Below are 14,393 nucleotides of genomic sequence, written 5' to 3'. Positions count from 1 at the left end.
GAAAAGGCATGCAAATCATGACACAAATAAATAATACGAGAAGTCCGCAATACCATCAGCTTTTACCAAAACATGTTGTCCAAGAGGTCTCTGCTTGCAGCCTCTTATATTTAGAATTATTTCTTCATTTTATAACGCTGAAAATTCCGTAATTTACTAGTAAGTTAATATACCTTAGGTGCAATAAGTATTTTTCATTCGTTATAAATTCAGAAACAACCTCTCTATCTCATAGTAATAAAATCTGCATACACTCTATCCTCTCCAATTATGAAATTTCACTAGATATATATATGTTGTTGATATTGTTGTTTTTTTGTATAAATGAAGAACATCATAATTGAAAACAAAACTGAGTCTATGTAACGAACTAAAATTCACAGCACAAGGGTAAAAACTTCCAATGCAATCCTTTTAAAAAACCTTACCTTCCAAGAGGTTAATTCATTCATAACAAGTCCAATATTTCTTGAGATGAAATAGTAAAACTTAATAATGAGACAATCACTAAAAAAATAAATCTTAATGTTTCATCAATTCATCTTGTAACACTTGTATACATTAGAAGTTCATTACACAACAAATGAATGATTGTTCATATATCTAAAAGGGTAAAGAAAAACATATACCCCTTCTATAACACAAAGCAATACCTTAAATCAAATAATTTTTTAAAATACAAATTAATAAAGTATAAGTATGACAATCATGTGCTTTCTTTCTTTTTTTTCCCCCTTTCATAAATAAATAGTGCATTTTAATTTATTGTGTGTCACACCCCAATCGACTCCTATATTCCAAGAAAACTTGTGCAGCACCATAGTGTGACAATGCACCTAAAATCACAAATACATGAAATATTTGATGACTATGACCGGCTAGGTCAAAAAATCCAGGCCTCCATCTCTCCGGGATTCGCATAATGTAAAACATAGTCCCAATTAAATAAGACAACGCCATAGCCAACTCGTACGCCAGTATGATGTTTCTTTCGGGTTCATCCCAATTCAGTACTATCGCGTGGACCGCAGGTATCAGGCCGAAAAGTCCCATGGCCATGAACAAAACAGCACGAAAAGATCGATACTTCCCGGTCGAAAACACAGGGGATAGGAGGGTGAAAATAGTGCAAATTCCCATGATTGTGATACAACTTAGATACACAATTTGCCAATGTGGTGAACATTGGAAAATGTAGTAAATTGGTGGAAAGAATGAAGTGATTATCATGACTGTGATACCAACATAGTCCATTCTCAACAAGAGGATGTTTAGCTTGTGGGAATGGCAAGAGAAGAGGTGACAAATGCTACTTGAAAGTAGACAAAACATTGAACCACCTAGAAATACAAAAAATGGCCATGTTGTTTCACTTTGTAACATCTTTGTTGACATCATGTGATCCAATTGCAAGTGTTGGTCCTGCTTCAAATCAATTAGCCTGGATGGACCCTGAAAGAAAATATGGTTTAAATTAGGGCAATTTAGGCATTGGTCCGCTCGTTCAAAAATATTTGCAGTCGTAGCTAATATATACGTTAATTATGCATATATTACACGTCTGCCAATTATATTTTTGGGTGGGTGTCTATTTAAGCTATTTAAGTTAATTTCTCTGGACGTTAACACATTTTGTTGCTTGACCGAAAATAATGACAACGGCTAGACAAATATATATAAGATATACATATTATACGTTAATATACACAAAATAAATTTCTCCACCAATTCCTTTTAGTCAAGCCTATGGGCTATTATTTTTGTGGATGACTATTTATGTTAATTTCCTATTATCTGAATTAACATTATATAACTTGTTATATGTACTACATTTTCTAAGTTAATTACTAGTTCATGTTGTTTATTCATAAGGAAAAAAAAGACATCATTATTTATATTTCATTTTTTTCTTGCCTTTTTAGAATACAAGAAAATGAAACTAAATAAGAATTTGAAAAGTGACTAACCTGAAAAAATTCCTTTGAATTATTGGAGACATTTACATCACCACTCGTGGGAAAGTTCCTGCAAAATTAAATCAAAATTTAATAAATTAATTATCAAAAAATGACATTCAACAATCCTTCTTTACTTTTCTTTTTCTTTTTCTTTTTTTCATTTTTGCCGTTTTCTTAAATATGTTTATCAAAAAATGACATTTTACTGTAAATTGCCAGAAATTTATGGAGGGGATGACGATGACTTTAATGAAGCACAGACCTAGAATATTTAATATAAATTTTACGTGAATGTAAGCCAAGAAAAAAAAAATTATATAGCATAAATAAATGGGAACGTATTTATAGAATGTAGTTGGGAACTATCAGGGTCGTGATGAAATATGGATTTTGGTTGGATGATTCAAGTTTCCTCCTCCCTCAACCAACGACTTTGAGTTCGAGTGCTTATGAATGAAAAAAAAAAATGTCGGCTCCCAGACATGAATACTTTAACTAAAAATTATACAAATACACAACTTATGTTTTCAATATTACAAAAAATTTCAATTCTCTAAGTATATTACAAAAATTCCAACATATACACAGAATGTTATGTATATGTCGGTTATGTTATGTATATTGATAGAGAGAGAGTAAAATAATTTTAAAAATAGGAAAGAATATAATTACTTTCAAAGGATTGATATTTATGTTATTTATACATACTTTAATGTGCGACTACAAATTAAGGGACCCAATATAAATACCGCACATTTAGTAGCCGTTTGACCATGAAAATTACTTTTTTTCGGAATTAGAGTTGGAGTTGGAGTTGAAGATGAAGTTGGAGTTGTGTTTGGCCATGTCTTTTTGAAAAAAAAAAAATTAAACTTTTGAAAAATCTTTTTTAAATAAGATTTTATGCCCTCAACTTTTAAAAATTATCAAAATCACTCAACTACTAATTTACCTACTAACATACAATCAAATGTTGAGAAAATAATTTATATATGTCTTCAATTGATAAAATAATTAACAACAAACTAATTATTATGCTTGTTATTCTACTATAATCTGAATAAAAATATCACAAGCATGAGCTAAATAAGTTTATCTAACCATAATCGATTGAATAGAGAAAAAATATATTTTGATAAATATGATTGATAGATATAAATATATTTTATATATTCTTAAATTTATTGATGAAAATTCTTAATTATTTTCACTTGAATTAATTATTTTATTAAATTTGATCTTTTTTTAAAAAAAAAATACGAAATATAGTTAATAAGAAGAATTTGTGTCAAAATTTAAAGATTGAAATTATATATAATAATAATAAAAATTAAAATTAGAGTAGAAAAAGGGAAAAACAACAAAAAATTGTTCATGGCAAAATTGAAAAAAAAAGAAAAATATTCATGGCTAAACAAGCCCTTAATGAAACGGAAAAAGTTGTTGGGAACTTGATGCCCAGCAACGCCATAAAAGCATATGCTAAAAGTTTAACTATTACTCCTATTCAATGAACCACTTTTCATCTATTTACTCTTACCTCCTATGGACTTGAAACATCTATTAAAAAAAATTAATTAGAGGGTTAATTTTATTAAATTAGGCTTATTAATTATATTTTGAGAATATAAATTTGATTAAATACATTTTATTTAGTCATTTAAGAATAAGGGTAGTATTGGAAGAACATAATAAAATTCTCTTAATTTTATCAAAGAAACAACTAAATTGAAACAAATATTTTTAGAAAGAGAGTCAACTAAAGCGAAACGGAAGTAGTATTAAAATGGACCCCTTAGGGTGTCTTTTTAGCTGTCAACTAGGATTAGCTCTAAAAATAGTTCAACTTTTAAAAGAAAATTTAAAAATTGACTTTTCATACTAATTTAGAAAAGAAAAAGATTTTATAGGTTATAGGTGACCGAACTTTGTTTTATCTTGCCTCAATATAATGTAACACTTAAGTATTTGATCTTTTAAGTTACTTTAGTATTAATTAGAAATAAAGAGCTCGATTGGTTACGTGCTCTGGGTATAAAATCACATTTATTAGAGAATGTTTTTACTCTAATATAAAAAAAAATTAATGCATAAATAAATTTAATTAATTGAATTTCAATACAAGTAACAGATATTAAGTGAGAAATTTCTTTTGAAGGATCTCAGTGGCCCGAAGGAATAGGAGATCTATGCATTAAAGTGCAAAAAAGGTGAAAAATGAAACAATTATCAATGGAAAAAAAATTAAGTATCTCTGAATGTATTTGCATTCAATAATAACAAAAAAGAAACAATTTCTTTCTTTTAATTTCATAACCTAAAATGTGGAATCTAGTTATTGGAAGTGAATTTTTTTTTTTTTTTTTTTTTTTTTTTTAAAGTAGAGTTACTGATAGGAAGTATTTTTACTCAAGATAAAATTTTTCCGTTTGAATTCAACTTTAACTTTAATCGGATCTCAATACAAGGAAGTGACGCAAATAGAATTTAGTATACTTACCAATTAAACATAGTCATGAAATCAGAGAGCTGTGGTACTTGCACTACATTGGATATGGTTAATACCACAAATAGAATAAACCCAAGTAAATGCCTGCAAAATAGAATGAAACAAGTTTAGCCTTCGTTTAAACTGGCTAAAAATATAAACTGAAAATAAATAAATAAATAAATAAATAAAAATAAAAAAATATAAACTGAAAATAAATATATGAATATATAAATATATAAAAATATACTACTAAGATCACTATTTTCTCGTTGAAATTTTTAATTGAAAATGTTCAAGTGAAAAAAATAATAACATTTTCACATGAAAAAAATTTAGAAAGATTCAAGTGTTTTAAACTTGTCACTGATTTGCAATGAAAAAACCTTCATAAATTCTAGTAGTGTACCTAATAAATCCAAAATTAACCAAAAAGAAAAAGCAGAAGAGTTATAACACTTCATATATGTATTAGAATTTTTACGCTGTCACATTACCTTAAAGAAAATTATAAGTAGTCGATAAACAAAATGATTGCTATAGGAAAATAAAGTAGGTTACCTATAATTAACCTATTAATATACACTTTATAGACGGATATAATATCATACAAAAAATTCAAACTGTTAATACACTGCTAAAAATATACGAATTTCCAATGACCATTCCTATTGGATATATGAATTTCTAAACGGAGTTAAAAATCTCCGGTGAGACAAAAATACTAGACGATTATTTTTGTTTATCTGTCAAATCTTAGTGGAGATAGAGTATATTATACCTATGCGGCTATATCGGTGAGAGTTAGTAGGTACCTCGTAAAATTAGTCGAGTTAAAGAAAAATGAAATGAGAGATCATAGAAAAACATACTAGGTAATGTTTTTCTCATCTGTGCAAATCTTAGCGAAGATAGAGTTTTCTCATACCTATGTCGATGAGAGGTAGCAGATACCTCGTGAAATTAGCCAAGTTAGAGAAAAATGAAAATGAGAGACGAGAAAAAATACTTACGTCCAAACATTAAGAGTTTCGTTATGCCAACGAAAAATGCTGAAAAGAGCTTGTTTAATAGGCCAACTAGCTCTATAATAATTGAGAATAAACTCATTATCCTTCATATATCCTGGTAATTCTTCATAACAAATCAAAGGGTAATTATTATAATTTTCCCCTTTGTTTATTTTCTTCTCAATATACTTCTTGCAACTTTTGTTTGCAATAATGTTTTTCTGATTTTCCTTTTCTTGATTCATATTTTTCCTCTTCCAAACAGACCCTTCAGAACTTTTGATCATTAGTATTCCTTTAAAACAATGTGAAGTTATATAGAAGAAAAAGAAATAAGATGGGTCTTGAAATTATTGAAAGAATTCTTAACGTCTAAAGAATAAAATTCTTTCTTTGACCTGCCCACGACCTTCGTATTCTCTATTTTCTTTTGGTTTTTGGGGTGTGTTTGTTTTTTCTTGAATAATAAGTGAAGGCTTTTTCTTTTAGGGTATATGATAGAAAGTGTACTAAGAAGAATAGAGTATTTATAGAGTTCTTTTAAAAAAAAAATTATTTATTCCTAAGACTTTAGACAGTTAGGACAATCAATATGAGTTAGGCCAGCAATAACTTCTTTGCCATGTTACTTTGATGAACCTCCGCCCTACCCCTACTCCCACCACCCCAACACCCAAATCTTTAAAAAGAAAAAAAAATAAAAAATACACGTGGCATCTAGATTTCCCATTTTAATTGGTGATATTTTTATAACTTATTCTTTCAATTCATTTTACTTGTAATGTTTCAATTCATCTTACTTGTAATGTTTCTTTCGCATCTCTTAAAAAAGTATTAACAAAAAATAATTTAATTAAATTACTCTTTTTTTTTGATGAAATAAGTGGTACTCATTAATTATGTCTAGATTTTTGAAATGATAAATATTTTTGAATCATCTATTTTTTTGATAAGGACGATAAATAAAGTGGAATAGAGAAAATATAGGATTTTTTTTATATAATTTTTTACAATGTGTACCGTCTTGTACGTGCTCCGACCTATGTAAAAGTTAAATAGTTGTGGGGTTATAGTTTTAATTTTAGTGATGATTATCTTCGTTCAATTTATATTATCTGACTTTTAATATTTTGGCTTTCACTATGATATATTTTATTTTAAGATTTTAATCTCACATTTTAGTTTCAAGAAGACATTTGCCGATATTGCTTTAGCAATGTACACACGTATTGTTAACCTACCTAAAATTCAAATTTTACACATTAAATAAATGTGGAGGATGAGATGATCAAAATTATAAGCCAAGTATAACGGTTTTTGATTGATTTTTTACACGTAAGGATATAGTAGTAGTTAAGATGAAAAGATTACTCTTTGAGTAACTAAAAAGGTAATAGCAAACTTATAAGCAATAACCTTTCAGATTATCGAATTGGTTGAACAAGTAATCTTTTAATCCGGGGTTTAAGATTTGAAATCTTCTTCATATTTTCTCAGTTAAGTTTATCGTATGAATTTTACCTTGTACAATTTATCTCTACGTATAGTCTTATATAATTTTATCTCTCATGTATAGTTTACGTGCTATTTTATTAAAATGAAATTTACCTCATGCGCACTTGAAAGATATAGGCCATAAATTCCCTTGTAAAAGAAAACGTACCAATTTCTCCTTTTTAGGATAATAATGTATTTCCTTTTATGGAAGAAATATAGTTTATAATGATTAGGGACAAAATATTCCATGCTCGATGTTGGTGCATTCATTTTATTATGTGAGAATCTGAGATACATAACAAAAATAATTAAAGAAACAAATGTTAAAATCAAAATAAACATGAATTTTAATCTTTGCTTTTTGTATTCGGATGGTGCCATATAAATTAAAACTAGGAAAATAGCCTTTAACAGTGAATATACCACCATTTACCACCACAATATATCCTCCAAAATGTATGTTTTAATGCGGAGGTATAAATACATGAAGTATTCTTTATATTTAAAATCGAATCAGCTTACACACATATCAACGATTTTACTGAATAGCTAGTACTTCTCAGCAACGTATACCAGACTGAGTCATTCTTATCTAAGAAGTGTCAATTAACATCCTTACACTTGAATCTTCTTAACTTTTTCGTGCTACTACTTTTAATATATATTTTGATTTTTTAAATGAAAATTCTAGTCATGCCATTAACGACATAATCACAAACTACTTTCAATTAAATAATGTTCATATGTTGAGTGTCCATGGGCAATGGGTAGATGGAAAATTTCCTACCAGTTTTGGTTGAGGAAGCTAAGCTAATTTTTAACTTCAATTTTCCTTTACTCAAATTGTAGTGTGAAATGCTTAGAATATGTTCCTTTAGGCAATGTTGAAAAGTATAATATTGTGAAACTTGTAATACAATGTCTAGCAAATACAGTAATGTTTATGGGTTAATAGTACTTTGGGTCCCTAAATTGTTTATAAATTCTAATAAATTAAATACTTGTAATATTTAACTACGCATATTTAGCCATCAATTACTTGAAATGTGTATTTCTAATATTTTTGCTCGAGAAAATCCACGAATTCTCAGAATTATTAATCGTTCCACCATTTAAATACTCATCGTATTTTAAGGTAATATACTTTTAAAAAAAATAAAAGTATAACATATTTCCTAAAAAAAAAAAAAAAGGACCAAAAGCATACATTCTAATTAGTCATTGAATGTTAAATGTAATGAATCATATATTACAACGATCAAATCAGAATTTATCAATAACTAAGGAATTAAAAATGCTATTGACTATCCTCTAATCATGATTAGCTAAGTAATTAGGCAAAATTATCTTGTGTGGAGAGGTTAAGTGTCCAACAATTGGAAGATTTTGCTTAATATCTTTCTTTTGTTTCCCCTAAGCAACTTTCAAATCTTGATCTAAATTATTTTTTCTTAAACAAGTGGAAAACTTGTTATCATCAAATTTAACATGTCACACCCCTTTTTAACCCGAAGGGTTTTTCCAATTAAAGTGATGGTTTTGAATAGAGATTATTTTATTTATAGAGTCGTCATTTGGAATTGAGTTTTGGTATTTCAAGTCACCTTTTTAAATCCCTAGTCAAAAGGAAATGACTCTTTATTATGGTTTGCGAAAACAGAAGACCGGATAAGGAATTTTGTTAACCGAGGGAAAGGTGTGAGCCATCCCTCGAGTCCCGTGGTTCAAGCACGGTCGCTTGATTGATTTATACTTGACCTAAACAATTTTGAATAAATTATATTTGGGCCAAGGTTCGCTCATTTTTAATACTAAAACTTGTCTATTATCTTATATTAAATAAATCGTGTGAAATTAGATTTTAAAAAATATTTGTCAAAGAGCATTTATTGCATCCTTGAATTTTTAAATGTCTCAGAAAGATGCGTACGTCACATTCTTATTGAGACAAATATTTTAAATGCGTCTAAAATTTGTCTAACATTAAAACATTAATTTATCTTTTTATATATAAAGAGAAATTTGTATCAATTTATCTGTTTAAAAGGCTACTTAACTTAAACAAAATTTTAACCAAAATTCAATTTAGGCAATTAATTCGATAAATTAATAAAATAAATAAATAAAATAATAAAAATATAAATACAATTATCCCTTAATTTTAAAAGTCAAAAACCATTCCACTTATTTATTTATATATATATATATATATATATATATATATATATATATATATATATATTAGGCAGATCTATACACAAAAACAGTGTACGCGCCTTTGAAATTATTGATCGGAGAGGGGGCGGCAGCCGTGGATGTTCACCGGAGATGATGATTCAGGCGAATTATCACTATTTTTTCGGCGGCATCTGAAACGCGGTGAGGTGGTCGGCGGTGCAGTGAGGTTTGCCAATTGTTGGGAAAAGGGGAGGGGAGAAAGTGGCAGTCCCTCAGCCTTAGTGGCTGGTTGGCGACAGGGAAGGAGGAGGAAGGGGAAGGGGCGCTGACTGGAAAAGGGGATAGGGTATGGCAGCGCTGGGATTCGCCGGTGGTGATTATTCCGGCCAGATCTGGCCTTCTCATGGTGCAGCAGTGGCTGGAGAAGGAGAGAAGGAGGCGACGTGGCTGAGGGGGTCGTTGTCGATGACGGAAAAGGGAAATAGGAGAGAAGGTGGTATCATTCAACGAAAAAAGGGACTTACCGGTGAGATTTAACCGATTTTCTAGCAGTTTCTCGCCAGAAAAATGAACTACAAACCTTTAGTTTTGCTATGTGTGTGCGCATATGTACAGTGTGTGTATTTTCTGATTTTGGTAAAATTTCGCCGAAAAACTTGCATGACTGGCCTATTTTCTTCTCATTATCCCACTGTTTTCTGTCCCTCGTCCCAATTATTTTTGATTTTTTTTACTAACTGTTTTCTCCGTATATAGTGTCTAAGTGTGCATGCGTAAATGGTGTGTTCATTTTTGCCTATTTCCTTTTGCTGATATATTTTTCTCACTATCTGTGTATGTACTCTATATGTGTGTCCAATGATGTATGAATACAGAACTTCTAACACAAATATTCAACAAACTTAATTTTTTAACACCTAGTAATTAAAATTCACATAATTAATCAATACATAGGCTAAAATAATGCAAAAAATTACTTCAGCACTTCCTTCATATTTTTTTATAAACTTACAACATAAAATGGTTCAAGATCAAAAAGAACCTATAATTACTTGAACTAGGTAATAAAGCGAGAAACAGTCGGCACTGGAAACTCAAACGAAATCCGAATTCAACTTCACCTGGTTTTTGTTTTTGTCTGATTTTTTCCTCTCTGGTTTTTCACTCTCTTTTTTGCAGTAACAGTGTAAAAGTCTGATAATGTGTAATGCAGAGTGTACGTTAGTTGTACTTAAATAGAAAAATTTGGAAGGGAGTAGTTTGGGTAGTTTAGAATTCAAATTGGATATTATCTTCTTCTTTTTTTTTTCTAATTTAGATAAATAATAATAATAATAAATATTTATTAATTTTTATATTTAAGGAAATATAATAAAGGTTTATAAATAGCCTAAAAATAATACAAATAAGAGAGTACTAAAACTACTAACTTATTTATTTAAAAAGAAACATATTTTTTTGTATTATTTTTTTTAAAATTGGTATAAAATAAAATAATATCCTAAGATTAATTTCATTTACTTATTTATTTTTTAACTAAAACTTTACTGAAAATAAAATAATATTAAAATAATACCGAATCAAATATAAATATTTAATGTCGAAAAATATATATATTACACTCGGGGAGGGTAAAAAATCACGTGTCTACATTTTGCCCCTCATTGTTTGAAATCTCGAAGAGTTTTCATACAAAGAAGTAGACAAAGATATGATTTTTTATCCTCCGATAATTCAAAAAGAATATTAAAAAAAAAATGTGACCGAGTCCTGGTTTTGGACTGCCTACATATCTCGAGATATAAGGGGATCAGGTCACGTGTAGTTCAAAGGTAAAATGGTGAGAGAACGAGTTAGAGATCGAGTAAGGTTCCATCGAGTTTTCAGTTGACGACTTCTGCCTTTTACATTCAAATGACTAACAAAAAATAAAAAATACAAATGAAAATTATAATCTCTAGAATCTTGATTCTACTCTTCACGACTTGATTTTGAAAATTCACCCTATTCTTCAGGCGGGCTCCTGACTTATTATTTCTTCACCCATTTCTTCAGGCGGGCTCCAATGTCGCTTGAATTACCAAAACAAGGAAGTACGTCTCAATGCCACTTGAATTACCAAACCAAGGAAGTGCGTCTCCTTACCAATGTTGCTTGAATTACCAAAACAAGAAAGTGTGTTTCTTTATTGATGCCGCTTGAATTACCCAAACAAGGAAGTGCGTCTCCTTACAAATTCCTTTTGAATTACCCAAAACAAGGAAATGCGACTCCTAACAAATGTATCTTTAATTACCCAAATAAGGAAGTACATCACCTTACAAATGTCTCTTTAATTATCCAAATAAGGAAGTGCATCTCCTTACCAATGCCTTTTGAATTACCTAAATCAGGAAGTGCGTCTCTTTACAAATGCTGCTTGAATTATCTAAACAAGGAAGTGCGTCTCCTTACAAATGTCGCTTGAATTACCAAACAAGGAAATGCGTCTCGTAACAAATGTCTCTTTAATTACCCAAACAAGGAAGTGCATCTCCTTACCAATCCCGCTTGAATTACCCAAATCAGGAAGTACGTCTCCTTATAAATATTGCTTGAATTGTATCCTTACAAATGTCTCTTTAATTACCCAAACAAGGAAGTGCATCTCTTTACCAATGCCGCTTGAATTACCCAAATCAGGAAGTGCGTCTCCGTACAAATGTCGCTTGAATTACCCAAATTAGGAAGTGCGTCTCCTTACAAATATTGCTTGAATTGTCCAAACAAGGAAGTGCGTCTCCTTATAAATGTCTCTTTAATTATCCAAACAAGGAAGTGCATCTCCTTACCAATGCCGCTTGAATTACCCAAATCAGGAAGTGTGTCTCCTTACAAATTCCGCTTTGAGAAATTATGGCCTTTGATGTTTAGACTTTGAAATCATTGATTTGAAGGCAACATGTGTTCCTGGACAATGAACTAACTATAAGAAGCATGACTGACGTCACTGAAAACTCTAACAGACATTTACTTCAACACTCGATTTACAACTCTTTCTTTTCTTCAACTTGTTCTTCAGGCGAGCTCATGTATTTCCTTTTCTAATTTTTTAAAATATGTTCCTAAACTCAAAGAAAAAAAGGTGAAACAGAAAAATAACATCCCACTCTTCAAGAGGGTCCTGGACGTAAAATAAATTTTCATTCTCCAAGAGGGTCCTGTCCCATTCTTCAGGAGGATCCTGATCATAAAAAATAAATTTTCATTCTTTAGGAGGGTCCTCTCCCATTCTTCAGGAGGATCCTGAGCATAAAGTAAAATTCAATAAACACGAACAAAATTTTTGCCCTAGTTTGTACTAGAAAATTTGTGAGCATCATCTGATTACAGTTTTTTAAAAGTATAGAAAAAGTGTAAATCAAAGCCCTGCTCAAGAAATGCGTCTCGTCAAAGTAAAACTGATGAACAAAATTAGGAAGTGTGTCTCCTAAGAGTTAAATTGAAGGACTCGACTAGAAAGTGTATCTTCTAGGAATGAATGTTCAAGTTAGGAAGTGTTTCACCTAACAAATGAAAACTGACTTATTTAGACTAGTAAGTGCGTCTCCTAGGGGTTAAATGAAATGACTTAACTAGAAAGTGCGTCTTCTAGGAATGATGGTTCAAGTTAGGAAGTCCGTCATCTAAAAAATGAAACTTGAATTATCCAGGCTAGGAAGTGCGTCTCCTAAGGGTTGAATTTTTACCATAATTTGATTTTCAAACCTGTGTAGCAACATTGCTTCCTACACTGTGGAAATGAGGCTTTGCAGCCCTTGATATTTATGATCTGAAGTCCTAAATTTTAAGGTAACATTTTTCCTGTTTCATCAAAGAAAACTTGTGAGTTCAAAAATATGATGGAAGGTTTGTGGCTTTAGCTTCTGTGGAAATCACTCTTGCTCTCGTCACATTTAACCTTGCTTCCAACTACTAGCATCTATCACCGACTTGCTACATCGTTGACCCAAACTCAGATTATTAGAAGTGACTCCGAAACAAACACAGTATCTTTGTTTGCCATGCTCCTCAAATAAACCCTTCAAACCTTGGTATTTCCATGAGTTTCCAGACTCGTCTGTTGACAAAAATTTTTTGCATGCCTTATTTCGGCTCACAATCATGTCTCTTTCATGTGTTCGCTTTTGTCTTGATTTGTGCAATTGAAGAAGCTGGTAGCCAGTTTTGAAATCTTTTCTCACTTGTTATGAGACGGACTTGACTCAAAGACACGAGAAAAATGACAATAATTTTTATTTGATGATAAAGATACCAAAAATCAAAAATATAAAAATAAAAAGAAAAGGGAAAAACAATAGGCATTTTTTTTCTTTTAAAACGACAGAAGAAAACTTATTTGGGTGTGTTAGCCGATTCCAGCAATCATGAAATGCATTTTGAATTAAACAACCTGATCTACCCACACTAATTATTACAACTCTTGTCCACTTATTGAGTTTGAAATGAAATCAATCTTGAATATGCTCCCTCTAGATCACAATTCTCCTTTGGCTAGTGGCACCTCGATGGTTTTTTGCCAACGGCTATCTCATTTTTATTTCTTTCTTAGCTCACTGTCACCTTATGGTGCCCAAAAGGGCTTTCACCAATAAGACTCTCATTTTTTTTTATTCATTTTTTCATTCATTTTTTTTAAAATAATGCCCAACATACGAAACATCATGCACCCATAACATAGTTAGCCTTGACATTCTCAAAGATCGATCTGAAGGTCTTTCTTTGGTTATAACTTGGCTTTTGGAAAAGGTTAGAAAGAAAGGGAGACATGTGGCTTAAAAATTTACATAATATTGGGTGAAACATACAACTTTTGAAATCAACTTTTTTAAGAAAATAAACTTTTGTCCCAGTTTCATTTTATTCTGGGTAATTTGAATTTTCTTTTTGTTGGGGCGAACCCCAGAGTAGGGCTGCCTACGTATCTTGTCATAGCAAGAATCAGGTCAAACGTAGTTCAGGCATCTTGTTCTTTTGCTTGATTTTTTTTCTTGACTCTTCTTTGTTTTTCTTTGAGAGAGAGATATTTTTCCCGACTCTATTTTTTCTTGACACTTTTCTGACTCTATTCTTTTTCTTGACATTTTTTTTTAATTTTTTTTTAGACTCTATTTTAATTCCAAAAGAGGGATATAAAATAAATAAAACAAAAACTCAAAAGGGATAACAAAGGATGAAACAACATTTGGATAGCAGAATGAAATGTCTTCGTCATATAAATCC

The 14,393-nt window shown here is 30.4% G+C and overlaps 1 protein-coding gene across 1 annotated transcript; it reads right to left on the bottom strand.

The window, feature by feature from the left end:
- Positions 1 to 508: 508 nt before the first annotated feature.
- Positions 509 to 5,969, bottom strand: LOC107877728 (heptahelical transmembrane protein 1). The gene is made up of 4 exons (XM_016724433.2): positions 5,460 to 5,969; positions 4,459 to 4,551; positions 1,968 to 2,025; positions 509 to 1,452 (listed from the first exon to the last, which is right to left on the bottom strand). Exons 1-4 carry the CDS (start codon positions 5,741 to 5,743, stop codon positions 763 to 765), a joined length of 1,125 nt encoding a protein of 374 aa, XP_016579919.1. The 5' UTR covers positions 5,744 to 5,969; the 3' UTR covers positions 509 to 762.
- Between the last annotated feature and the right edge of the window lie 8,424 nt (positions 5,970 to 14,393).

This window comes from Capsicum annuum, chromosome 7, assembly GCF_002878395.1.
Source record: "Capsicum annuum cultivar UCD-10X-F1 chromosome 7, UCD10Xv1.1, whole genome shotgun sequence".
Taxonomy (NCBI): Eukaryota; Viridiplantae; Streptophyta; class Magnoliopsida; order Solanales; family Solanaceae; genus Capsicum; species Capsicum annuum.
Note: the sequence above shows the minus strand (reverse complement) of the source record. Positions and strands in the feature narration are given on the sequence as shown.